At 41.6% G+C, this 27,722-nt stretch overlaps 1 protein-coding gene across 2 annotated transcripts; it reads right to left on the bottom strand.

Annotated features, from left to right (window-relative positions):
- Positions 1-1,875: 1,875 nt before the first annotated feature.
- Positions 1,876-27,722, bottom strand: YWHAG (tyrosine 3-monooxygenase/tryptophan 5-monooxygenase activation protein gamma). 2 transcript variants are annotated; one of them, XM_082600379.1, is made up of 3 exons: positions 27,273-27,722; positions 20,274-20,372; positions 1,876-3,919 (listed from the first exon to the last, which is right to left on the bottom strand). In XM_082600379.1, exons 1-3 carry the CDS (start codon positions 27,357-27,359, stop codon positions 3,263-3,265), a joined length of 843 nt encoding a protein of 280 aa, XP_082456505.1. In that variant the 5' UTR covers positions 27,360-27,722; the 3' UTR covers positions 1,876-3,262. The 2 variants fall into 2 exon arrangements, with proteins under 2 accessions (XP_082456505.1, XP_082456504.1); XM_082600378.1 differs by lacking the exon at positions 20,274-20,372 and having other exon boundaries at positions 27,273-27,566.

Below are 27,722 nucleotides of genomic sequence, written 5' to 3'. Positions count from 1 at the left end.
GGCTGCTGACCACCTCAGAAAGACTTAAAAACCCAAGACAATATATTTATGAATGAACATCTTAAAATGCAAAAATCCACCTCATTTAAAACATAATGAGATCTCCAATGGGCACCTGAGAAATACCAAACCAGGCACGTGACCCAGTTTTCATTTAGACCTATATCCCCCACCCCCAGGGCTCAGAAGTTTAGTCATGTGCCCGAGAATCGAAAAGAGTCATGATTCAAACTTAAGGTTCGTTTCATAAGAGAAACAATGGAGACCCAAAAGGTGTGATCATTTTTTAAGGTCAGTAAACCCAGGTCTGATTCCCAGAGGTAGGCACTTTCCAATATACACCGTTTTGCCCCATTCCCCCTGCAGTCCAACCTCATTCTTTGAGTGGGGGAGAACACCCACGTCCAATCAAACCTTCAAAAGCAAAGGAAAATTTCAACTCATTAAATAAAACTAGCACTGACATCAGATCTGTAAGTTTATTTGCTCAATGTACGACAGCTACATAATGACTCACATTCATGATATTCCATCACTGAGGAAAACTGCTAAGAATGGTCCGTGTGTGAAATAATTCCTTAGAGAAACACGGAGTTGGAAAAATAATCACTGATTAGACCTTAAAAATAGTTCACTGCATAACATGACAAAAAGCACAAAGGCTCATTCAGAGAACATATTCGTTGTTCTCCTACACTGTAATAGTTATAATTTCACCATGACAAACACCAGACATTAAGATTAAGCTAACACTGGTGTTTCTTTTGCTTCCCCCCCAACCCTTAAAAACAAAATATGTAACTGCATGTCACTATAGCAACATCCAAAACAGATCCATTTGTTACGGTCACTATTTGGTAGAGCAAACTTTACCCCCGAAAGGAAAAATTAAATTAAGAGAACTTTAAAAACTTTGAAGACTGAATTTTGTCCTAGGAATACATAACACCTACAGTGTAAGTTAATCAATTTCAAGCTACCGTATAGAAGTACAACACAAGCATGCACAATACTGTATCACTAGGGAAACGGAGGGGCAATCATGTCACTGGAGAGACAGCATCATCGGCAAGTGCGTTTCTTTAAAAACAAAGAAAAGAAAAGAAACCATTCAAGCTGCTTAAACATCACGTCTCCCATTCCCTCCGTCAGTTGTAGCCCTCAGATATGGTTTTATCTTGCATTATTCTAAAAAGCAGCCAGAGCCAAAGCTGAAATTTAAAAGAAAAATAGGTTTTGTAATTCCAGTAAATCATTGCCAAATGCTACAAGAAAGGATACAACACTGCTCACTGGACATGAAGATAAATTAAGGAAAACCCCACCAACCCCACCCCCACCCCCGCAAATCTGTTCCCATCCGTGGCGTTGACCCTAGGCCCTTGTCAGGGCACAGAAGCTATAAAGCTCTCTTCTGTTAGTTCTTCTGGTAGGTTTGGTTAGTTGGGACTTCCGCTCTAGCATATGGAGGGGGCCTTCTAAGGAAAGTCATGCTGGGTAACTGTGCCACATTACAGAGCATCGTCACACTCTTCTGGTAACTGCCACATTACAGAGCATCGTCACACTCTTCTGTCTTCACTGTCACCTGGATCCTGGTCAACACGTGCATTTCACAACTGGAAGAGCCATTCTGGTTTTAGCAAAAGCAACTGTCAGGTTTTCCTCAATTACTACTCATCCTCTCCCTGCCTGAATAAAACAAAGAAACAAACAAGTCTGGCGTCATTACCTATCTCAGCAGTTCACGCTGTTACTGACTTTATAAAAAAGGCTGAATGCCCATGCAACAGGTCGTGTGTTAAGACTTATCCAAAATGAGAACCAAGGACCTAAGGCTAACTGAAACAAACTTGTGGAAATTGCATCGTGGTGTCCTTCAATTCTAAAACGTGTACAGATGGCACAAATGAATTTCCAACTTCCATGCTTTCATTAAAAAGAAAAAAAAATACATAGAAAAAGTTTTGGTCAAATAGGAGTTAAGTATTTATTATCTGATAATGATTTTAGTTTATTTTCCTACAACGATTATTTGGGGAAGGAGTGTTTTCAGGGAGGAAAAACTGACACACGAGGCTCCTGAAATTGGACAGAATGTTTATGAATAGAACTCTTCCTTCAGGATTTTTCTACCAGTAAGCTCCTAGCACCTGAATTTTCACACACTGCACCACAAACTTTCTCAAAACGACCGCCAACTTCTACAACCCAGCAGCTTTTCAACCCACCCGAGTGCATGCCCTGGGCACAAGGTACAGTAGGGAAGACTCAGGTGAGGAGTGTGACAGCAATGCAGTCCCTGAGGAAGGAGCTACGGCAGCTGAAGAAAATCAGGATTTCTCTGGAAACATCAGCACAACAAATGACATACAGACCTGAATTTTCTCTATTTGTGTGGTGTTTAACGTTTCTACTAGAGTGATTACTCATTTTTGTGGTGGATTTAAGTTAAGAAGAAAGAAGGACAAAAATCCCACAGCCATCTGCCAAGCACCTATTAAACAAAACCTAAAGTAGCTTTGATTCTCCTCAGGCAAGCCTTTTGGCCTAGGAGACAGATAACAGCAAAACCAACCTGGATGAGGCTGAATAAGGATATAAAAGCCAAAATAAGAAAAGCACACAATCAGTGGCTTGATGTCACATATGGCTGTAATGTAGAAATACTGTAAACTGCAATTTAGTGTTAATACTGTCAACTAATCAGAAACCTCTGAAAACTGGCAAGGCCTAAACCACAAGGATAAATATACCTTATGTTCTAAGTCTATCAGCTTGGGATTTTAACTATTCCATGTCTGGCAGAGTACACCCTGAAGAACAAAATGCACAGCTAAAACAGATGAGCTAGCAAGTACCCAGAACTTAAAAGACAAGAGCGTATGTACATAAAAATCCTTACTGGAACCACAGAACTTATTGAATGAGGGCTATTCCATTTAAGCTTCCTTTTCATCTTAAAACCCTATTTTCTAGCAATAAGTTAAATTAAGGACAGCTCCACTTGCATTCATCTACAGAACAGTCCACATGCCAGTGTGAGGCTGCTATTCCAATACCAGCACAGCTAGCCTGACTTTCCACTAGTGGTATTTTGGCAAAAATGTCAAAGAGGCGATCAAAGACAGGACAGGTCGTGGGTTTCTCCCTAGGAAGGTCATCGCTCCCTTTCCCTCCCCCACCCGACCCCCGACTCATGGGAAAAAAATGAAGACTGCAGTAGTAGCATCAGCGTGTGCTGCCAGTCCACCTGGGGGCCTTAATTGTTGCCTTCTCCGCCGTCGTCGTCTTGCTGATCGCTTGTCCAGAGCGTGAGGTTGTCGCGGAGGAGCTGCATGATGAGCGTGGAGTCCTTGTAGGAGTCCTCGTTGAGAGTGTCGAGCTCGGCAATGGCGTCATCAAAAGCGGTCTTGGCCAAGTGGCAGGCTTGCTCTGGGGCATTCTGGATCTCATAGTAGAAAACGGAATAGTTAAGGGCCAGGCCTAATCTAATGGGGTGAGTGGGCTGCATGTGCTCCTTGCTGATCTCATGGGCTTCGCTGTAGGCCTTCTCAGATGACTCCACGACGGTCGCCCTCTTCTCTCCAGTGGCGACTTCGGCCAGGTAGCGGTAATAGTCCCCTTTCATCTTCAGGTAAAACACTTTGCTCTCATACTGGGTCTCACTGCAATTCTTGATCAGGTAGTTATCCAGCAGGCTCAGCACATCCTGACATACGGCCTCCAACTCCTTCTCTATTTTTTCACGGTAAGCACGGACCATCTCTATCTTCTTCTCATTACCATCTGCAGACGTCTTCTGCTCAATGCTACTAATGACCCTCCAGGAAGAACGGCGTGCCCCAACTACATTCTTGTAGGCCACAGAGAGAAGGTTTCTTTCTTCATTGGACAGTGGCTCATTCAGCTCTGTCACCTATTAAGGAGGAAAGAATAAAGAGCTGTTATGGTACAGATGATGTCAGTTGGGTTAATTATATCTTTATGCCGCTAAAACACAAAGAGATCTACCAGCTGATTAAAGTAATCAACAAGCAGAAGTTAGGCTGTGTGGGTATATGGAAGAGGGATGGAACGGGAAGGAGCAACAAAGAAGGGAAAAAACTGCAACTGGCTCAGTGGTGCCTGAACCCCGGCTTTCTCCCTAGAGAAGGACACATAGGCTTATTATCACACAGCTGTTCCAGGAAAGAACTATCAAGTCTAACTCTTAGATGTAAAGTTGAAATTTGATCTAAATTACAAAAGGTCAACAAGTCTCTCATGCAACATTACATACATACTGATCCTAAGGATGTTAAGTGTAGATGGCTTATATATCTCATCAGTTTTTTTAAGAAAAAAGAATGACAGCTTCTTCCTAACCTTGCCGTGTCTACCAAACGTCAGTCCCATCCATTTTGGGTGAGAGTATCTTGCCTACCGGGTGATAGTCAGTTAACTTCAAGTTGACTTTTGAGAAACAAAGAAGCTTTTCTTATGTTAAAATAATAAAAATTACAAACGCCAGAAAGGAAGTCAAAATTGGGGGCACGGGATTGACTCTGATCACTGACATATTAGCAACTTGGGGAACACGTGTTTGTAGTGTCTGAATACAACAGCAATAAAATGGAGAGGTGAGCAAAGCACTCCTGAGCTGAGGTGGCCAACAGGAATTAATGCTTCTTTCACTTGTGCCAGAAGGTCTTCATCGTCCCAAACACTAAGAGCCTTGAGGACACTAAAGCAACGGCACACCAATGTTGTGTATTTTTACGACTACCAAACAACTGCATGTAATAAAGAAATTTAAATCAAGTGACTAAAACTAATTTATAGTACCTGATTTCTGTGATGTCAGAGCCATACACCTCTAAGTGTCTGACAACCATATAAAACAGAAAATTTTACAAGAAGGAGTGATTGAGCTCTTACTTTTTTTTCCTATTCTGAGGTCCCATTTTTATTTGTCTGGTTAACTATCATATCTAAACTGGTACATACTAAGTCAACAGCATTATCAGAAACCCCAGATCATGAGCTCTTTCCTATGACTTACAACAGACTAGAGGCTTTCCTCGCCTCATTCTCTCATGTACCTGCGCTCCAGTGGTAACATGTTAATTGCAAAAACCTTCATACTTCTGCCCTTTGTTCTTCTGCCTCTGCCTAGAACAACTACCAGTGCTCCTGCCTGGAAAACCCTTAGACAACTGTCAAGAACCAAGTTATACTCATGGCTTCTATGCGATCTTGCCCAGCTCTACTCCTCCCACCCCCAGTTAAACTGGCTACTCTCTGTTCCCTGTGTAGATCAACCACAGCCTCCATGTAACATTAGATTACTCAGAGATGTGAAAGGTACTGGGATATAATCCAAAAAGATAAGCTAAAGTACCTGGGGGAGGAAGGGCTGGGATTCCAAGAGACTTACCTGTGTATGGATCATTTATATTTGGTATGTATTCCTCTTTTATCAAGGAAGAGGTCGGGGTGGGAGAGGATTATACTTAAGGAAACTGATTGTGTAATTAAAATAGTTCCTCTCAGATACAATCAAATCAGAATGTAAACCATACTTATTAGTTCATATGCTTTGCTTGCTAATTCTCACAACATCCAGCAAATAACACACTCTCAAATTCCTAAGTTTTTGAGTGGTTTTTCTTATGCTAACCTTTTACTATGCATTACTGATTCTCCACTCTAACACGAGACAGCAACAGTAGCTCTGCCAGAGGTGGCCTAGGGGAAGCAGATGCAGAGTGGGGGAACAGGGCTTTGGTTCTACTGGACTTCAGAGCAGAAGGAAACCAGCAGAGGTGCTTTTTACTCTCTGAGTGCGCCCCCCCCCACCGTGGAAACACTGCTTCCCCCGAATAGGAGGCTTATCATCTCACATCCAATTTTCCATATATTCTGGACTTCGGAGAAACTATTCCCAGCCCTCAGCCACTGTCACTCCTGTCCATTTCTGACGTATATGCAAATAACCCAGAAGACTGGGGCTTTCCAGTCCCACCATTTACTAAGTGACCTTGGGGACAAGCCATTTCATCTATCTGGGCCTCAGTTTGCACACAGATTTCTACCTCTTTCATAAGATTATAAGGGTGTATCAGATGAATAATAAAGTGCTCCCAACAGTAAAGTGCTGTAGAGATGTGAGCATTTACTTTTTTTATTTGGCCAAGTCATGTGCCTGCAGGATCTTAGTTCCCTGACCAGGGGCTGAACCCACACCCTCGGCAGTGAAAGCCCGGAGTCCTAACCACTGGACCGCCAGGAAATTCCCTTGAGCAATTACTTTTGAGAACACCTTGAATAATGTCCCTTCACTTTAAGTCTAGCCATAGGAGGCCTCTGTATTTCTCACATCATCTCGTTTATCTTCTGCTCAATGCTACTAATGTATAACAGATACTGTATCAAGTATCTCTTCTCCATTTCATGCTCTTCTCTAGTCCTTAGCTCCCTTACATCACTTCCTTTCCACAAACTTTAATATCATATAGCCTGGAATAACTCCCCAGACTGGCTTTCAAACAGGCTGAGAGCCCTCTGTAGGCCTGAGGCCCACATACCATAGGACACCAGCCCATGTTCACTGAATGTGCAGATACTGAAGACTAGCCGCCTCTAGAGTAACCTGATAACTGTCTCCAATGCAAGAAGCTGCGGTGCCTACGGCCACTGAGATCGGGTTCTGGCCTTTCCCCTAAATCATCCTATCCTTATTTCAAGAGCCAGCAACTATTTAAAGCTCAAATTACCTCACCAGTACTCTATACCGTTAGGTCTCCTCCTGCTGCAAAAGTTGGGCTAAAGAGCCCAAAGGTAGCCATTTACGCTTATGTAAAATTTGTCCAGTTGCCTCAGACAAACTGGAACATGGAGATTACGAAATGCCAACATCACCTTTAGATACAGTAACTCAACCACATTTGGGACATACCCAGATGTTCTCTGCCACTGAAAAACTATGTTAGAGGGGAAAATCTTTAACTCTTAAAAAAAAAAAAGTCTGCTCAAAGGAACTATGATTTCTCTAAAAACCTTAAATCAGAATATTTTTTTAAATCCTTAATATCAAAATGACTTGTATGAGAGATAATCTGTGATTTTTACATTAAAATAGAGAACCCAACCATACTAGTTTCAAAAGTCAAGATAATTTTTTTAAAAGGTCAAAAAAAGTATCCACATAGTGTTCAAAAAAGGTTTAACCAAGATAGAATGCCTATTCAGTGTAGGAAGATGTGAGATATGTATCATTTGGGAAGCAAGGTAATTAATGTCTTTCAAAACAGTCACTGAACTGTTTCTAAGAATGCAATACTTGTATATGTGGTCCCCAAATTTTACTGTCATGGCTACTGGAAAATGTGGACAGTTTGCACATTCTCCAGTTTTTTTTTTTTGTTTTTTTGTTTTTTTTTTGTGGTACGCGGGCCTCTCACCGCTGTGGCCTCTCCCGTTGCGGAGCACAGGCTCCGGACACGCAGGCTCAGCGGCCATGGCCCACGGGCCCAGCCGCTCCGCGGCATGTGGAATCCTCCCGGACCGGGGCACGAACCTGTATCCCCTGCATCGGCAGGCGGACTCTCAACCACTGCGCCACCAGGGAGGCCCGCACATTCTCCAGTTTTATGTTCTGGTTAAAAATAAAATTAAGATTTCTCTTCTCAACTCCTATGATACTAGCTCAAGTTCAAATTTCTTTCAGTGAGTTAGAGAGAGCTGTTAGCAAAAAGTTAGAAAAATCTGTTATTCTCACCAACAGTTTAAGAAATAAAACTCCCCAAATCCCAGCTGCTAAGGCATCAGATATTAATTAGTTATCAACTGTCGTCCCCTAAGAGCTGATGAGGACAGAAATCTTCTCTACCTAAGAGGAGCAACCCTTGAGATTCCTGGAAAGCTATTTAGATGACTTTCTGACCCTGTGGTCTTGGAGCACCAAGTCACTCACAAGTCTTCAACTTAACTATGGAGAACCTTAAATTGTAATGAGTGCAACTTCAAATGTTTAAACTCCTTAAATTAAACTTGAATTAAGCTTACTTTACTCAAATTATATTTCTATCAAGCAGAATCTTGTACAATAACTTATGATGGTGAGTAAGACGCCTTGACTTAAGGAAAGCTGAAAATCTCCACAAAGAACAAATTCACATTCTGTTCACATCCAAAAAATAAGATAGGAGGGATGAACAGGCAGAAAAAAGGATCCTTAGGGCAGTGAAACTATTCTGTACAATACTCTAATGGTGGATACATGTCATTACACACTTGTAAAAATGCACAGAATGTACAATACCAAGACTAAACCCCAATGTAAACTACGGACTTGAATACTAATGGTGAGTCAGTGTAGGTCCATTGATGGTAACAAGCGTACTACGCTGGGATGCTGACAGTGGGGAGGGGCAGGGGGCACATGGGACCTCAGTGCTTTCCTCCGTGAACCTAAAATTGCTCTAAAAAATAGTCTATTAAAAAAATGAGTTAGCAGACACCAGGTGTAACATTTGGCCCCATGAAGCATTTTTGGTCCTAGGAGTGCTATCACCTGAAAGGGCCAAGAGGCCATAAAACGGGTAAATGCAGTGACTGCTATATATGAACACCCTACACCAAAAAGAACATGACAAGGTGCAAAATGAGTATCAGTGTCCATGTAATGGACAGTTATCTATATACTGTGCAGGCAGCAGAATAACCCACTGCAAGTAAATGTGACACTGTTCTGCTTGCGTAAAATTAGTCATGTATTCTAGAGATGACCTGCTAAATCTCAAATTAAAATTTTTGAAAATAATCTGAAGTCATGTCTTGCACATGCGGGCAAAATGCCTTAAACTTGAAGTACAGTCTGTGCAAAAAAGAGTTAACACAACAGCCTTGAGACTGCTATCTTTAGAAAGGTCTGCTCGCAAAGTTGACCCTCAGCTAGCATCTGAGAACTAAGATTTTGGAAGGGTTCCCACCATCCCCGATTAAGAATGGCTCACTGTCCCTAAAATGTTTGTCCAAACAATGTGGTTTATGCTAAACACCTGTTTTCCTTCTAGGAGTCTTGAATTTAGTATGTGCTAGGCAGAAAGTGCCTTTGTGAGTATCCCTCAATGGATGGGGGTGAGATGGGGGGGTGGGATAGGGAGGGTGGGAGGGAGGCTCAAGAGGGAAGGGGTATGGGGATACATGTATGCATATGGCTGACTCACTTTGTTATACAACAGAAACTAACATAGTAGTGTGAAGCAATTATACTCCAATAAAGATCTATTAAAAAATACCAATAAACATTTTAAACATCAAAAAAAACAAAGCAAAACAAAAAAAACCCTTGGGTACTGAGTCTCTAATGAGATTCCCAGCAGACATTTCACACAGGCAATCTGTGTGAGTTCCCTGAGAGAAGACTCTGGAAAACTTGCACCTGGTTACTCTGATCTTCGCCCCAAGCACCTTTTCCCTCTGCTGATTTAGCTTTGCATCCTTTCACTGTAATAAATCACAGCCAAGAGCACAGCTATACGCTGAGTCCTAGCAGGTCACTGAACATGGGGGTAAGTCTTGGGGACCTTCAACACATATTCAAACTCTGCCTGGAAAGCTCATCACCTGGGCTTTTAGAAGCTGGCAAAGGGGCTTCCCTGGTGGTGCAGTGGTTAAGAATCCACCTGCCAATGCAGGGGACATGGGTTCGAGCCCTGGTCCGGGAAGATCCCACATGCCACAGAGCAATTAAGCCCATGTGCCACAACTACGGAGCCTGTGCGCCTAGAGCCCGTGCTCTGCAACAAGAGAAGCTACGGCAATGAGAAGCCCGCGCATTGCAACAAAGGATAGCCCCCGCTCGCCACAACTAGAGAAAGCCCGCGTGCAGCAACGAAGACCCAATGCAGCCAAAAATAAATAAATAAATTTTAGAAAAAGAAAAAGGCTACACAAAAATTTACCAATTTAAAATAAATAAATAAAAGCCAGCAGCAATGACCCTGGATAAAAACTGTGCTGAAGGGAAACATTCCAGGAAGAGGAACATCCTAGAAGAAAAATGAAACTTCCATGGCATATTCAGGGCCAAGCTCAAGGTCTCATGGATGAGAGGAGAGCTTCCTGAGAACCTGGGCTTTTCTGACAGCCACCAAATCCTATGTTCTTTTCACAACTACCCTAACAAGGTGGACATTATACTTTACAAGTGTGATGCAGAGAAATCAACAGACTTTTCCCCAAAAACCATGCTGCTAACACACAGCAGGGCAGGGACACAAACTCGGGTCCTCTGGTTTCAAATCCTGTGCTCTTTCTCCCACCCTGAGTCTCTGATGATGTAAACCTTGCAACATGTCAGAGAAAGGGCTAGTTTCTCTAATAAAGGCTGTACCTTGTTTTACTGAGCTTCACAGATACTGCAGTTTTTTTTACAAACTGAAGGTTTGTGGCAACCCTGTGTTGTCAGACTGACGGCTAGCAATTTTTAGCAATGAAGTACTTTTTAATTAAGATATGTACTTTTCTACAAGGACGTACTGTATAGCACAGGGAACTATACTCAATATCTTGTAATAACCTATAATGGAAAAGAATCTGAAAAAAATATATATGTATAATTGAATCACTTTGCTGTACACCTGAAACTAACACAACATTGTAAATTAACTAAACTCCAATAAAAAAAGATGTACTTTAAGACATGCTATTGCAGGGAATTCCCTGGTGGTCCACTGGTCAGAACTCCGTGCTTTCACTGCCAAGAGTCCAGGTTTGATCCCTGGTTGGGGAACTAAGATCCCACAAGCCTCACAGCGGCACAGCCAAAAAAACAAAAACAAAAACAAAAAACACCTTCCTAAAAGGCATTTAAGACCAATCAGTAATAGAAAAGTGAGCAAAAGGAATGGACAACTGGAAAAAAAAAGGGAAAATATGAGTACTCAAATTCATTCATTTTATAAATGCTAATTTTTCTCCAATCAGACTGGCAAAACTTAAACTTTGATGACTCACTGTGAAGGCTGATACTGTGGATAAACAGGTACTCTCATCCATTGTTGGAAACCGTAAATTGGTACAAACTTTATGGAGGGCAATTGGGAACAGCTATCAAAATTACAAATACTAAGAAAACTTCTGACTCTGCCATTCCACTTCTAGAAACTGATTCACTGCCATCATTTGTAGCAGCCAAAGTCTGGAACCACCTAAATGGTCCTCGATGGAAGTCTGGCTAGATTATGAAACATCCATACAACAGAGTTCTAGGTAGCCATTAAAAAGGGATTTGTATGCTCTCACTGTATTTCTAGAAGGGTCTGAAAACAGAGTGGCTGGGAGGCAGTCAAGGTTGAGGAGGTTGAATTTTGACCTGTTACCAGTAGTACCTATTCAAACCCTCTCCGTAATTTACCCAGTTAATCACATCCACGATTAAAGTTTAAAGTCAATTTTGAAAACCAAGTTTTCAAAAAAAAAAAGCTCAAAGCCAGCAATTTTATGTAAACAAGTTTACTGATGTAAATAACTCAAACCCACATCTGCTGCTTTGTGCTCGCCACCTCACTTCTACCAAGAATACCTTAAAAAACAAAACAAAACTTAGTTGCATAAAAATCTTTCATTATATCTTTACACAGATTAGGGCTGATATATGAAATACATACTATAGATTTCAGCCCTGTTTCATTGAACTAATTCTAACATTTTTCCAGTTTACTCCCTACCTAATTTTATGGTTTCCAAATATCACTTGTCCTTTCCCGTGGTTAGATTTCTTATACTGTATCACATCTACTGCAAGGACAAGGACAATATTAATAATGCTTATAATGTGCATCTTTGTTTCACTTTGAATTTAATGAAATACGTCCAGTGTTTCATTCTTAAATACCAACTCTTTGTTTAAAAGATACTTCTATAATGTTAAGAAGTATTCATCTATTCCGTATTTTTCTAAATAACTTTTGTAGTATCAAAAATGAGTTCTTGGGCTTCCCTGGTGGCGCAGTGGTTGACAGTCCGCCTGCCGATGCAGGGGACATGGGTTCGTGCCCCAGTCCGGGAAGATCCCACATGCCGCGGAGCGGCTAGGCCCGTGAGCCATGGCCACTGAGCCTGCGCATCCGGAGCCTGTGCTCCGGAGAGAGGCCACAACAGTGAGAGGCCCACGTACCACAAAAAAAAAAAAATGAGTTCTTCACTAAAATTATAATTCCTCCTTGACCCTCCAGATAACCCTTTATGATTCAGTATTGTTGTTTCCATTTTAGAATTTAGAAAATTAAAGCTCAGAGCCAAAGAATGGAATGTAAATCTCATGGCTCAAAATCCCATATGTTTTCCACTATATGACTGGTTCTTAACCAAGGAGGAGCTTTTTGTAAAACACTCTCCCTAGCAGCCCTAACCCTCAAAGATTCAGTATTGCATGGGATCCACACAGGTCTATTTCTCTAGGTTAAGAACTGCAGAACAATGTTCCTCAAAATGTTGAGTTACCACGTGACTCAGCAATTCCACTCCTAGGTATATACAAAAGTAATGAAAACATGAGATCCACACAAAAACTTGCATACAAATGTTCCCAGCAGCATTAGTTAAAACAGCCAAAAAGTGGAAACAATCCAAATGTCAACAGATGAAAAGATAAATTAAATGTAGCATTATCCATACAATGGAATATTATTCAGGCATAAAAAGGAATGAAGTTCTGATACATGGTACCACATAGATGACAATGAAAATATTAGGCTAGTGAAAGAAGCCTATCACCAATGACCACATATTATGATTCCAGTTACATGAAATGTCCCAAGCAGGCAAATCTATAAAAACAGAAAATAGATTAGTGGTTGCTCAGAGCTCTTTTTGTGTGTGGGGGTGGGGGGAGGGGAGGCAAGGCAGAGGGCAGTGACTGCTTGCTAATGGGTACAGGGTTTCTTCTGGGGAGGTGACAATGTTCTCTATTTAGATACTAGTGATGGTTACAAAACTCTGAACACACTAAAAACCAGTGAACTGTACATTTCAAATGGGTGAATTGTATGGTATGTGAACTATATCTCAAAAAAGCTATAAAAATAAAACTGCTGCACTATGCCATAGTCTCTACAGCACTTTCACACATGTCAATAGTTAATTACCTTATTTGTTTGACAAGTTCAGAATTCCAAATACTTCATGCTTCATAACATGTGGGCTCTTACATAGAAAACCCACTATAATAGAGCATGAACCTCTACCTCTTATTTAATCCTCCTCTTGTGCTTTCAAATGAACTATGTAGTTTGACATAGGTTAATATTTCTCAATAGCCTCGCTAAAAATGAGAACGAGAGCGTTATCTCTATTGCTCAGATATAGTTAAGCAAACTTGAAAAGGGAGAATTTTACATTCCCTACCATGGGTATTCTTCATTATGAAGCAATTCAATTCTGCCACTATGGGGAAAAAAGGCAGGAGAGAAATATACTAAAACAACAACTTCTCAAATTACAGACAATCCACACACAAACACGAACCAAAGCAGTGCTCCCCTCCCTCTTACAGACCCTGATGGGTGGTCTTCCAACCCTCTACTTGGACACCTGTGAGAATTCTGCCTAAATCCACCTTTAGAGAGTAACATCAGAAGTACTTGACTTCAATATAAAGCTAAGTTTATCTCCCCTAAAACTGCCAGTCGCTAGCCTTAAGAAATTTATTTCTTGGGGCCAGAATCACTTCTTCAAACAGATAGTCCTCATACCCTTAGGTCTTCTCTACTTAACTGTTTCTATGATCTAGATACAACTCCCCTCATCATCCTGACTCTTTCCCCCCAAATTTGCCAGCACTCTTTTATCAGTACTCTTCAGTCTGCTATTTAGAATACAACACTTCACACTTTAGCCGGGCTATTTTCTGAATTCAGCACAAATGAACTAACATTTATAACTGCTAGTTTTACCATAGATCTGCTTTTTTTGGGGGGGGGGCAGGGGGAAGAAGGTAAATAAGCTGGTGTATTTGAAAACGCTGTATAACCTATGGTACACTGCATTTTAAAAGCAGCTCTATTTAGATATTATCTACCGGGCAGAGGCCAGGCATGCTGGTGAACATCCTACAACGCACAGGTCAGCCACATACAAGAGCAAAGAATAATCTGGTCCAAATGTCAATAGAGCCAAGGTAGAAAAACTCTGCTGCAAGTCATCAACACCCAGACCCAGGCCTCGCACTCTTCCTCATATTACACAATCCTCTGCTATCATGCTTTTCCAACCACCTAAAACGCACTTCCAGAACTATGAAGAAAAATTCTCTATATGTCATCTTTTAAGCCCTAATTCAAATACTACACTTACTTCCTGAAGCCTGAAAATTCCTCAGGCAGAACTAACTACTGCTTACTCTGTGTGTAACTTTCACCTTGCAGTTATTTTACTGCTTATATCTAATGCCTTGTAGTTTAACTGTATACCTTTTTTTTCCCTAAAAGGACTAAAGTCCTTAAGGGAAGGTGTAGCACACTTCACTCATCAGTGAATCAACCACAGTACCTCAACTGTCACTTCCGAATGTTTAAGTGACATGAATCTACATAGGCTGTATCCAGCCCAGACTGTTTGCATAAATGGCCCTAATAACTCCCTCCAACCCTGTGTATATCTCCTTCCTTTTAAATGATTTTGCAGCTCCTTCCATCAAGAACTTCCATCAAGAACTATATTTCTCCAACTCTATAATCTGAACTTGATCATGAGACTTGCTTTGGCTAGTAGAACATTAGCAAGTATGAGGTAAGCAAAGGCCTGAAAAGTGTTTGTAAATCAGGGCTCGCTGCTGGGAACCTTCCCCAGGCAAAGAAGCCTGGGTTAACCTGGAGATGAGAGGGCTTGGCCTCTTCGTAGTTCTTCTGGCCCCACAGGAGCAAGTCTAGACCCAAACTACCTGGCCAGTATAAAGAACTGTGATAAACAAGAAATATTTGCTTTAGGTAGTTTGATACAAACAAAAACTTAACGAATATTAAGATGGCTATTGTTAAGTGCCACCTGCACCAAATGTAACGAACAGTTGAATTTTAGGGTCAAGGTACAGGACCTGAAGCAAAAACAAGGCCACTTCATTAGCCGAGATTCCACCCATTGCTCCAGTCTGATCTCACTTTTCAACAACCGGGACAAATGCCAAAGCTCTGCAGCTCACCATTTAACCTCACAAATCAGGAAATAGATATACTCTGCTCTAGCACTCCCTTGGCTAGCAGTCAAATAACCCTATTCTAAAAATTTGTTAACTGGAGCCTCAACTAAGGAGCCCACCTGCCGCAACTAAGACCCGGTGCAACCAAATAAATAAATATCTTTAAAAAATAGAATAAAAATAAAAATTAGTTAAATCAAAATTAGTTATGCAGGTTCTTATATAAGCCCATACTGATTCCCTCACAATCATCTTCTCTTTCATGCCTTTTCTCTGCTTCTAAAATTTCTCCTGGAATCAATGTCATGTTCACTTTCTTTCTTCTTCTTTTTTTTTTTTTTTGCGGTACGCGGGCCTCTCACTTCTGTGGCCTCTCCCGCTGTGGAGCACAGGCTCCGGACGCGCAGGCCCAGCGGCCATGGCTCACGGGCCCAGCCGCTCCGCGGCATGTGGGATCCTCCCGGACCGGGGCACAAACCCGTGTCCCCTGCATCGGCAGGCGGACTCTCAACCACTGCGCCACCAGGGAAGCCCCATGTTCACTTTCTTTGGGATTGTTTACCTGTATCCAGACCTCTGGCCCTACCTCCTTATCCAAGGCTACTCCCTCAAATTAATTCTAAACAACAGTTCAGTTATCTCATTGATTCTGACAACTTATCCCCAAACCACACCTTTAACCTCACTCACAACCATTCATTTTTTAATTTTTATTTTATATTGGAGTATAGTTGATTTACAATGCTGTGTTAGTTCCAGGCGTACAGCAAAGTGACTCAGACATACACATGTATCCATTCTCTGCAGTCTCTTCCCATACAGGTTATTACAGGGTATTGAGTAGGTCCTTGTTGATTATTTTATGTAGTGTGCATACGTTAATCCCAAACTCCTAATTTATCCCCCCCGCCCCACCCCCAACCATTCACTTTTAAAATCAAACTCCTGCGAGTCCCTGGGCAGTCCACTGGTTAGGACTCGGCGATTTCACTGGTCAGGGAACTAAGAGGTGCGGCGAAGATAAATAAATAAATTTTAAAAATAAATAAAGCAAAAAGAAACAAGCAAAACAAAAAATTTTTTAAGAAGGGAAGGGTTCCCTGGTGGTCTAGTGGTGAGGACTTGGAGCTTTCACTGCCGTGGCCTGGGTTCAATCCCTGGTTGGGGAACTGAGATCCTGCAAGCTGTGCGGCACAGCCAAAACAAGTAAAAAATAATAAAACCAAACTCCTACCTATCCTTCAATGTTACCAGTCCTCACTTCCACCTACTAGACTTGCTCTTGAGCCCTCTCCATTTTTCTCAGCCTCTTTCCATTAGGTTTTATTTTCTCCTTGTAAGGTTCATCAAGATCCATCAAATTCAATTATTTTTGCATTAATATCAACATTCCTGTGCCTTGTCCTTCTGCTATACCATCTCTAAAACACACAAATGCTCAATCAATAGAACCACCCAGCCTGCTTTCTACTCTTATACCCAAAATATGGAGCGGGGTAGGGGAGAGGGAGAGACCAAAAAAAAACTAGATTGTAGTCACTACAAATTAAGGCTTTTTTAACCTCAGCCGGGCCCTTAGCACTCACTGCCTGGCAACCCTTGCTCACTACTGCCTCTTCAAAGGGAAGTGGCCAAAGGCCTTTACTTGACAAACAACTGCCCCTACCACTGCCACTGCCGCCTCCTCCCTGTATGCAAACAAGATGCTTCTTCCCTCTCAAGATATTCCCATCAGTCACTCTCTTTCCTGTACTTTCCCATTAACATGTAGTCCAAGCTGAGGTTTAAAATAAACGATGCCTTTTAATCACGTTTCCTTCAAAATCAAGTTTCTGAAAATTAGCCTATACTTGTTACCATTTCTTCACCTTTCATTCACTCCTCACCCCATTACCACCGTCATCAACTGTCTTCCTACCTTACATATCCCATGTTCTCTTATGTCTTAATCTTAATTCGTAAGGGATCTAACACTGCGGACTAATCCCCCTTTCTTGACACTCTTGTCCACTTTGTTAGCTTTCTTTCTTGGTTTTCTATCACCATCTACTTAGTCTTTTCTTCCTCATTCCAGTTACTACTGAAGTGGGATTCCCCAGGGTTCATTTTGACTTCAACTCTCAATTTTGCCTAGGTGACCTTATTATGCCTGGTAGGAGACTCCCACTAGAATGTTAGTTCTGTGAGGGCAGGGGATATTCTATCCTCCAGGTCTGAGACTAGACCCTGGCCATTAGTGGTTCCTAAATAAGTATTTATTTACTTAATGAATAATAAGTAACACTGAGTGCTTAACCTGTGCCAGGCCATTTTAAGAGCTTTTCATGAATTAACTTGTAGCCATGATGCTTCCATTTACTGCCACTTAAATGTTTCCTCAAACACAGCATGACGGCAACTGACTTGATCTTCTCCATCATATCTCCTTCCTCCTCCTATCTCCAGCCATCAAATTCTCTCTCTCAAATCTGCCGTCACTGTCCATGTCCTGGTCCTCATACCTTCAGAGCAGACCGTGCAATACTAGTCAGTCTTGTCCCTCTGCCACACTGTCCTCCTGTTCGACTTCCACATGCGGCCAAGGTTCCCTCCAAACCAAAAATCGGATAATGATCCTCTTCTGCCTGAAATCCCTCAATGACTCTCCAAAGCCTAAGAAAAAAACCCAAACTCCACAAGGCCCTTCATGAACTGGCCCTGCCCCTACTGACCTCTCTGGACTCATTTCCTAACATTCTCTCAGTGCAACCAATAGTGACTGGATCAATCATGCAACAGATTCTGCTCCCTGTACATTCTGCAACTAAACAATGCTATTCCCTCTGCCTGGACACTCCTTCCTCCAGCCTCTCCCCTCCCCTCAACATCCACCCCTCACTGCTCTGCTATCATTTCTCTAGGAAATCTCCCCTGATGCTCAGGGTGACTTCAGTGTCCTGATACCACAGCACTGGGCTGACCTTCACTTTCTGTGTGTGGAATGTTCCCACAGACGTTCAATAATCCCTTCACAACTCTACCTTCCCTGTGTGAACTCTGGATCAGTACCATTCACTTCTTCCACTGCCTAGAACATCTACAAAATATTCAAGCTAACATTCTTTTTTTCCTTTGATCTTCACTTAAATCCCCTCAAAACATGTTTCCACATTCCAGTTTGTGAATTCCACACAAGACCATATTATCTTTGATGTACAAGAAAGTCGCAGCTCCCTCCCATTTCTTTCAAGTGAGGTATACTCTTCCATTCAGTTTGAGTGGCATCCTTTCACTTCTTGGCAATCCCTGTAAGACTCCAATGGCAAAACCATGGTACTTACCTCTTTATGCTAAAAACTGCAAGTTCTCCTCTGTTAAATCGTATTTAAAACACACCACAATCATGGGACCAAATATTTTCTAAAAGAAAGATGACACTCATATTGAGTATTTCATCTTAGGGCTGTCCTAAAGAAGTCTGTTCTGTATTAAAAACCTGGATTATATAACAACCCTCTCAAGGACAACCAAATGGAAAAATATTAAATATACAGCAGTTTGAAGGAATTTCAAAGCTTCTACAAACAATGGAACATTGACTAAAATTAATGAAAACAGATCATTGAGACAATAGCTAAAAGATTACCAGTATCCATGTATACACTTCACCTATGACTCCTTTTTGAAAACTAAAAAACTTTTTAAAAGAGGCCGAAAAGGGCTTCCCTGGTGGCGCAGTGGTTGAGAGTCCGCCTGCCAACGCAGGGGACATGGGTTTGTGCCCCGGTCCGGGAGGATCCCACATGCCGCGGAGCGGCTGGGCCCGTGAGCCATGGCCGCTGAGCCTGCGCGTCCGGAGCCTGTGCTCCGCAACAGGAGAGGCCACAACAGTGAGAGGCCCACATACCGCAAAAAAATAAAAAAATAAATAAGAGGCCGGAAAAAAAATAAAATAAAATAAAATGAAAAATAAAAGAGGCCGAGATTTAGGGGAAAAAAATACTTTTAACTCAAGCCTTAATAAGCAAATTACTTAAACATTTCCACCTGTAAAATGGGACCATCACTTTATAAAACTGTTATCAAATTAAATGGGAAAAGTATAGAAAGATGCTTCCCAAGTGACAGTAAATGTCCAACTATATTGCAATATTTTAATCTGACAGTGTGTAACTTAAAATCTTATCTTCCCAAAAATATTATAGTCAGTGCAGAAGTCTATAGAACAGATGTGAAAAACGTCATACCCAAAAGTACACTAGGTTTTCCACTGTGGTCCAGATGTGTAGTTTAACTCATCAACATTTCAGGGTAATGCTATGCCATAACAGCTTAGTAAATTATAGTACTGATGTGATTTTCACAACAGATGTAAACACTTGCTAAAAAGCTAGCCTTAATCATCCTTCATTAAAAAATATATATGTATTTATACAGCCAGCCAGATTATGAAGAGAAAAACATGATCAAAATGCAAGAGTACCATAAATCCAAAATAAGAACTAGCTATAATTCACTCAATGTTTTTGAGAATCTATATGCTAGACAGAGTTCTAAATAAGTAATGTTAATAGAAATATATTTTATGCAATTTTAAAGTTCAATTTATTACTACAGCTGTTTGAAGTTTACCATGGTGTTTTCTCTTCCTCAATAAACGGTTCCAAAAATCTAGCCTTTTTCTGCAAGACCTTCGAATGGTAAAAAAATAAAACGGAAGTACACTCACCTAAATTACTGATATCATTAAACTAGTCAACTCCATACTTCTGAGCATGGAATTCAAATCCAAGGCGTCTGGTCCCAGACAGCTAGTGTATGTACATATCTACCTACCTACCTACCTACCTACTCATACCTACAACCAGTACCATGATGACTTTAAGGCAAAAATGATTTTTTTTAAATGCCTGGCAAGCAACAAAACCGAACAAAAGCGAAACTTGTTTATCCACATCGCCCTCAACAAATCAACTGGATTTTAGCACTTCTATCGGATTGGTGATAAAAGCCAGAACTGACAAAAGATATCAGCCTTTGTTGTCCCTTTCCCAAAAAAGGCAGTAAAAACGAACAGTCCAGTATCAATAAAACCCTTCTCTAAACCTACCTGACACAGCACCATCTTTCCTCTCCCAACTCGTGACACATCCAGCCTTTCCTCCTCCTCATGAGCAAAGGCTGATGGGAAGCAGCACTTGGATGTCAACTGAAGAGAAACACTCCTCTTAAAATCAAGGAAAAAATTATCTGCCACCTGGATTAAATGCTTTAAGCAAGAGGTTGCCAAATCTGAATATAAAGAGATCTTGCTGGTAACTGGAACATTTGTGAGAAATAAGGCGTAATTTTAGGTCAATAAAAAACCATCTTGCAAGATGGTAAATACCAAGGGGACCAGAACAGTAGTAAAGTATATAGACAGAAGATTGGCCAACATGCTGACAAATGGTGAAACTGGTTATATGGGGTTATATCATGCTATTATCTTTATTTTGCATATACTTGAAAGTTACCACATTAGTTTTTTTGGTTTTGTTTTTTTTAATTTTTTTAAAAAGGTACTCATTCCAACCACAAGAAAGCAGAAGAGAGGCTTGCCACAAATAAGCTTGCAGTTAAACTTTCCCGTTTAACCTCATTTTCTCTTTCTGGAGCAGAAAGGGCAGTAGGGTATCCTTGAACTTTGAACCATGTGTATGTACTATCTATCCAAACAATTACATCTTCCAAAACTTTTGAGATACATACCAGTACTAGTGATGGTTTCAAGTTCCTTAAAAATTCTGAGCAATTCTTTCAAAAATTCCACTTTTGGGTCTCTGTCCTAATATACAATCTGTGTTGAAAGCTTTAGCCACAAAGATATTCATGGCAATATTATTTATAAATTTGGAAATGGCCTAAATGCTAAATAAAAATTAAATTATGACACACCCACAGGATTGTTCAGCCACTGAAAATACTGATAACAGAAGAAAACATCCTTGAAATATCAAGGGGAAAAAGCAAGGTACAAAACCCTGTAGAAAGACATGATGGAAATATCCCTGCATAGGGAACTATTATGGTGATACTTGTCATTTTTCTAGTGTCCTAAAGGCCAGACATTCTTGTCATCAGTGGTCTGTCCCACTGATGACAGCCTTCCAAAAACCAGAGTCCCTTAGATCAGAGCATCTCAAAATCAAGATATTCTAAAATTTTTCTTCCCTACTCACTTGTCCCCACCAGCTTTCCTTGTCTGCGGAATGCTGTTCTTACCCTATCTTGTTATTTCTCCTTATCCTCACGCATTGGGTCATTTTCAAACTACTAGAAAAAAAATCTAGTGTCTAAACTTTAAGTCTCTATTTTTACTACACAGATGTAGTTAGAAAGACCAGAGGTGAGTCATATGTGAAGAGTGGAGTATGATTTGAAAATAACATCTATCCACCGCGTCTAGCCACGCCAAGCAGGCCCTCATGTAAGAACGTCCTGGCGGGAGTATGGGATTGTTTGCATGGCGACTATCCATGCTGGGCTGCAAAGACATACTCATTCACTATTTCATGTTAGACCCATACAAAAGGAGCACTGTGTTGAACTGAATAGTACTGAATTGAAACAATTCAGTCAAAAATATTTTAAGCTTTTTTCTACATCCTTAAAGTACCGGCACCACAAGCAACTTTGTTTCCTACATCTTGGTTATTTGAATATGGTAGCTTAAGTGCCATATTAATAACTCTTTCAGAAAGCTAAAGAAGTTTTAAATGATCTCTCTCTTCAAAACAAACCTTCATTTTTCAAAGCCTTCCTCTTGTTACCTCTTTGCCTTCTCTCGCTTCTCACACCACCACAGCTGCTCTTCATACTCGGCGGTGGGGGAGGGTGGATGAGGGATTCCTCTCGCACTACTGTCATCACATGTTCAGCTGCCCACTGTTGTCACTGTCATATCCCCAGCTCTGGCACCCCTGTTCTAGCAACAGAATTATTAAGAGGGAAAAGCTGACACTACACCTGGGTCCTACTCACCAAGTTTGGCTTTACACCTCTCCAAAAATAAGGTATCGCTTCAAAGATTAAAAGGATAAGACCAATGAGTTTATTTGGAATTTTTAAAAAATGTCATATTAGGGCTTCCCTGGTGGCGCAGTGGTTGAGTCCGCCTGCCGATGCAGGGGACACGGGTTCGTGCCCCGGTCGGGGAAGATCCCAGATGCCGCGGAGCTGCTGGGCCCGTGAGCCATGGCCGCTGAGCCTGCGCGTCCGGAGCCTGTGCTCCGCAGCGGGAGAGGCCACAGCAGTGAGAGGCCCGCGTATTGCAAAAAAAAAAAAAAAAAAAAAGTCATATTAAAAATCTATATATGTAAAAACACTCTCATTTCTATCTACTTATTCATAATGCAACTAATGCTATGCACCACATTAACAGTATTCAACTTAGATAAAGAAAAATCTACCTCTGTGGGACACTCTTACAAGTGATATGCTGATGAAAATTTGGTTTGGACTTCACGAGTTCTTTTAAAAGGAAGAAAAAAAGACTCATGCAAAGTCTTACAAGATTTACAAATTTTTATTGTTTCTGCAAAATCATGGAACCAAATAAATTTAACCATTTATCTTAAAATTAAAGCTTTCTTTTGGGAATTTTTGTTGATCACTTTTCATGTAACTTTTTTTTATGACTCAAATTCATCAATTAGTAAAATCAAAATTTCAAGTGCCAGTCTATAAAGCAAGATAATATGGTCTGGTACTAAACCAAATGATAGGTAATACCTAACATGGAATTTGGGGAAGACAGCAGAAAAATGATTATGAGAGGAAAGGCCATAAGGCAGCTCATGTTGATAGCCGTTATAGCCTAGAAAGACAACAAATACAGGTTCCCTATAATTATAGTCTCGAATATCTGGTCAAGCTCTAACAAACAGAGCTTAGAAGACACGACAAAAGACAATGGTTTATATGCGATTTTTCCCCTTTGACTATTAAACATATAAAGTGGTCTTTGCTTCTTTTTTTCCACATCTCATGGAATCTGGTAGGAATACAGAAAGAATCAGATGCCCTGCCAGATAAAACTGTTAGGGCTGGTGATACTGGAGACAAGAAGTTGTTCCTGGCAGCCTCAGAAACACCAAAACAATGTATTTAACATCTTATTTACAAGAAGCCCATGCTTGAATAGCTCACCACTCTCAGCACTGCAGGAACCGGTGCCACACAGCAGGGCAAGTGTGTCTAACAAAGTCAGTCTTGGGGTGGAAAATGAGTGATAATAAGAACACCAGCAAAATTCCTATAATCTCCAAATAGTTAACAGTTTGCTCCGATTTCAGGTAAATTGTTCTTATTAATTTGTGTGAGCAACGTACAGATTTTAAGCTCTGTAACTTTTTAAGTGGAAATACAAATCTAGCCAAAATAAGTCCCCTTTTCAATTTATGCTGAAAGGTTCAGATGTTAGAAAACAAAGAGAAAGGGATACTGATTACCACTGGCTGTGAGCCCTGCATTATTGACACATTCCTGAATCAGTAATGTGCTGAAATCCAGCCAGCTATAGCCAGACCATCATCATTTTTTAAAAATATCATTTTCCTATTTTTTCTAGAGGTGATGGCTGCACATCATTGTGAATGTACTGAATTGTACACATGAAAATGGTTAGTTTATGTTGTGACTTTTACCTCAATAAAAACAAAATCATTTCCTCCACTTTTTAATAATTTAGAGCTTGGTTTAATAAATAAATAAGGCTTCCTCCAAGTACTAGGGGATGAAATCCTCCCCAGGGTCTGCAGTTAATCCAAAGAACTGTAATGAGGATGCACATTCAGCAACATCTTTTATCTTAATATAATCCAAAAGATACATATGAAATTGTTTAAATAATTAGAAAAGGCACTTAAGAGTCATTTCAGTTACTGTGAAGGTTAACATAAAAAGCAAACTGTCATCTGTATTCAGAGAACAACTGAAACCACATGACTTTGATTATAATAATGGCTGGCAGAACTCCACCTCTGAAGAGTCTACAGAGGTGTCATTACTCCATTAGTGATAATGGCTATTGATCTAGCCTCCTGGAAGAGCTAGTAGGAAAAACAGAATATTTAACATTGTAAAAACTTTTTAAGTATATCGATTCCACTACGAAGACTTTTTTATATAATTAAGATAGCCTTTTGCCACTAATGCCCCCTAACACACCCGAGTTAAATTGCTTAACCCAGTAACTTCAACAAAGTTAGTAGCCCAGAACATTTTCTGCCCCCCGCCCCAGGAAAGTACCAGTAGCCTACTTAGAATATTAACTTCTCAAGAGGCTATTAAAATCCAAAGAACAAGTCAGTATTGTCTAACAAGTAGGAAACATCTAGGTGTTTGCTCTTTTTAGATACAAGCCTACGCATGTGTCTTAAAAGACTAAACTAACTTCCTTCTTTCCTCCTTCCCAGAATACACCATTTTATCTCTATCCTGGTCACCCACCTACAACTATGACAGGTCCTAACTCTTTACTACTAGGGTAACTTCATCCAATGCAAATAACTTTAATCACGCTAGCATCTGGATGACTTCAGCCTTAGAAGAGAACTCAAGTGGTAGGACTGAGTGTTTTCTTTGTATCTTCCTGTATTTTCCAAATTCTCTGATGAGATGATTTTTATAAACAAAGGAAGAAACAAAGTTTTATAAATAGTTACCTTTTCTTAAGCACCTACTATATTTTTTATTTAATCCTCACAACTTTTTCAAGCAGGTGTTGACCCATTTTACAGATGAGGAAAATGCAGATCAGAGGTAAGCCTAATTCCTCAAAATCATGGTAAACAGATTTGGAAAAGGTCTGCTATATTTTATAAACTGTTTTTTCCTCCACACTCAGTTAAGGAGCAGAAACATAAACAAAGCAAAAGACAACTTTTCCAAATCCCAAGCTAAACTGTTCTGTAATGGATTCTCATTCCCTAACATTTACTGAAAATGCCCCAGTAGGAAGTCATAAATTTTTAAGGTTTTTATTAAAACCTGCCGAGTTAATAATTTGCAATAAACCCATGCATACAGCTCATCCCTGCACTATGAGCATAAACATATTCTTGTTTAAAACTTCTATCTTTATTCCTTCATTGCCCAATTTTAATAGTGAGACAAATGTTTAAAAACACGACTGTATCTTATAAACTTTTGAGAAAACTACAAATAGGAAGGTGAACAGGCATAGCTAGACGTCCCTGATTTGCACGTCTAAGGATAATGAAATTCTTATTTGGTGAACCAATTCTCATCCGGTGGAAGATAAAATGCTCAATTCCACCTGGCTTATCTGCTAATTTCTGCATTACCTTGGACAAATGCCATCTGCATACTCCCTACCAACCCATTAGGTGCATTGCAGCCTCTGTGTCATTGTGTGTGACATCACTGGGTTGCTATGGATATAGGAGCGAGGTCACTCGCTTTCCTGTGAAACTAGAAATATGGAAAAATTAGAAGAGTCTAAGTAATGTGAACTAAAGATATTGATATCTGCTAAAGTGCAACTTACATCATTTGAGCTTTAAAGACAGCAACTGTGGCAATATTAATACAGCAGTACTCCAAATTTCAGAATCAATTCTCTTCCTTAATGAGATAAAAATCTTCTTTGTTAATGTAGCTGGCTTAAATACACAGGCATCAGCATTGTCATCTTCTGTGAACCAGTAAAGTTATTCAAGAATTAATCTGTAATACCTATACTGCTTCATTAAAAAGGTTTTAACAGGCAAGGTACACTCCTCCATCCGCTGCACACTGGAGATGCGTTTTAAAACCTTTGTTACATAAGGCAGGAAGTTAGATATGAAAATAGTGGGAGACCGAAATCATTAGATAATTTTACGTTTCATTTAATAATGCTCAATACTTCCCCCATCCTCTAATATCAAACTGGTTGACCACCCATTAGATGAATATAGTGTTACTGACAAAATGGTGCAATACAAGCAGAAATCTGCAAAATGCGACAACTGGAGATCAGTATTCTCTTTTCATCAGCATTGAGGATGCGCTAGTTTTTTTTTAAAGCTTCAGATGCATCTAACAAAACAAATTAAAAAAAAAAAAAGAAGACTTTTTCCCCTTTAAAATAACTCCTCCCAGCCTCCACCCAGTCTAGGCTCTCTGCAATACGACAAATGCAGAATCTTCTGGAATGACTTGATACTGCCTCCCACCACCGCTTTGTTTGCAATATCAGATCAGAGAATATTTTTTCAACTTATAGGAATTTCGACAGATGTGTGCCTATATTTAAAAAAGAAAGCATATGTCACAAACTGAACCAGTCAGCTAAATTCACCTTTGTTTTAAAGACAATACCAACACTTTTCAATACGAAAGCCGTAGGAAAACATGGAGATGACATATTGAGAACAATCAATGAAAACGCTAGCGAGACAAACGTTCCCCCTTCCTAAAAGCAAGAGGACTTGCTTTGGGGCATGCAGAAAGAGGAGCCTTTTGTTAAGAAAAACGTGAGCAAGGAGGTTTCGATTTTGCACCATGCAGCCCAGGTTTTCAGGACAGCCTACGTTTTTCCCGGGGAGGTCCTAAAGGATCTGTCTGGAGAGGCAGTGGGAAGATTTGGGGAGGGGGGGAGTATTAGAAAACCGGGAGACCTGCTGAGTGAATGGGAAAGGCGCCGCCCAGACATCAGGGAGAAAAGAGGAACCGCATCCATGCGGTCCCCCGCCCCCACACGGCCAGGCTGGGAGGAGGGGAAGTGGGGCACAAAGGATGCGCACGGCCCCTGCTCAGGTCCCCAGCAGACCCGGAGGCGCAGCGGCCAGAGACCCCGCTCCCGAGACCAGCCCTGCAAGACCCCGCCCCAGCGCGGGCGCGTGGGGAGCGCCGAAGCGGCAGCGCCGCCGGCCCTGGGGAACGCTCGGGGAGAGACCGCGTCACACCCGGTCCTCAGCGCTCTCAGGACCCTCCCCAGCCCCCTCTGGGGCGGCCAACCTGCAGGAGCGATGGGCGACTAGTCCTCAAGTCGACCCCGCGAAAGCCCGCGTCTGCAAAGGGGCTGGGGCGAGGCGGCGGGGGGTGGGGAGGAGAAACTCACGTTCTTCATGGCCGCGGCCATGTCGTCGTAGCGCTCCGCCTGCTCCGCCAGCCGGGCTTTCTGCACCAGTTGCTCGCGGTCCACCATCTTCACGGGCTGGGTCGGGCCGGGCGAGGAGACCGGGGCGGCCTGAAGGGCTCGGAGGGCGGCTGCGGGCGCGGCTGGAGCCCGTGTGCCGGAAGGACCGACCCACGAAGAGAGCGGCTGAGGAGACGGCGCAAAGGCTGCGGCTCGAGCTGCGACCGCGGGACCGGGCGCGAGGTGGCTGCGGCTGCTGTGCGTGCCGCGGGCGGACAACCCCCTGCGGCCCCGCCCACGCCGCGTGACGCAGGGGGCCCCGCCCACCACCCCGCGCACCCCGCCCCGGCCCCGCCCCAGCCCCTCCGCTTCTCGGGTTGCCCTCCCCAACTCAGCTCGCCGCCGCCTTCTGGGTGTCCTCTTCTTCCCCGC

Source organism: Mesoplodon mirus, assembly GCF_964341445.2.
Source record: "Mesoplodon mirus genome assembly, chromosome: 15".
In the NCBI taxonomy this organism is placed as follows: Eukaryota; Metazoa; Chordata; class Mammalia; order Artiodactyla; family Ziphiidae; genus Mesoplodon; species Mesoplodon mirus.
This window is presented reverse-complemented; position numbering and strand designations above follow the sequence as displayed.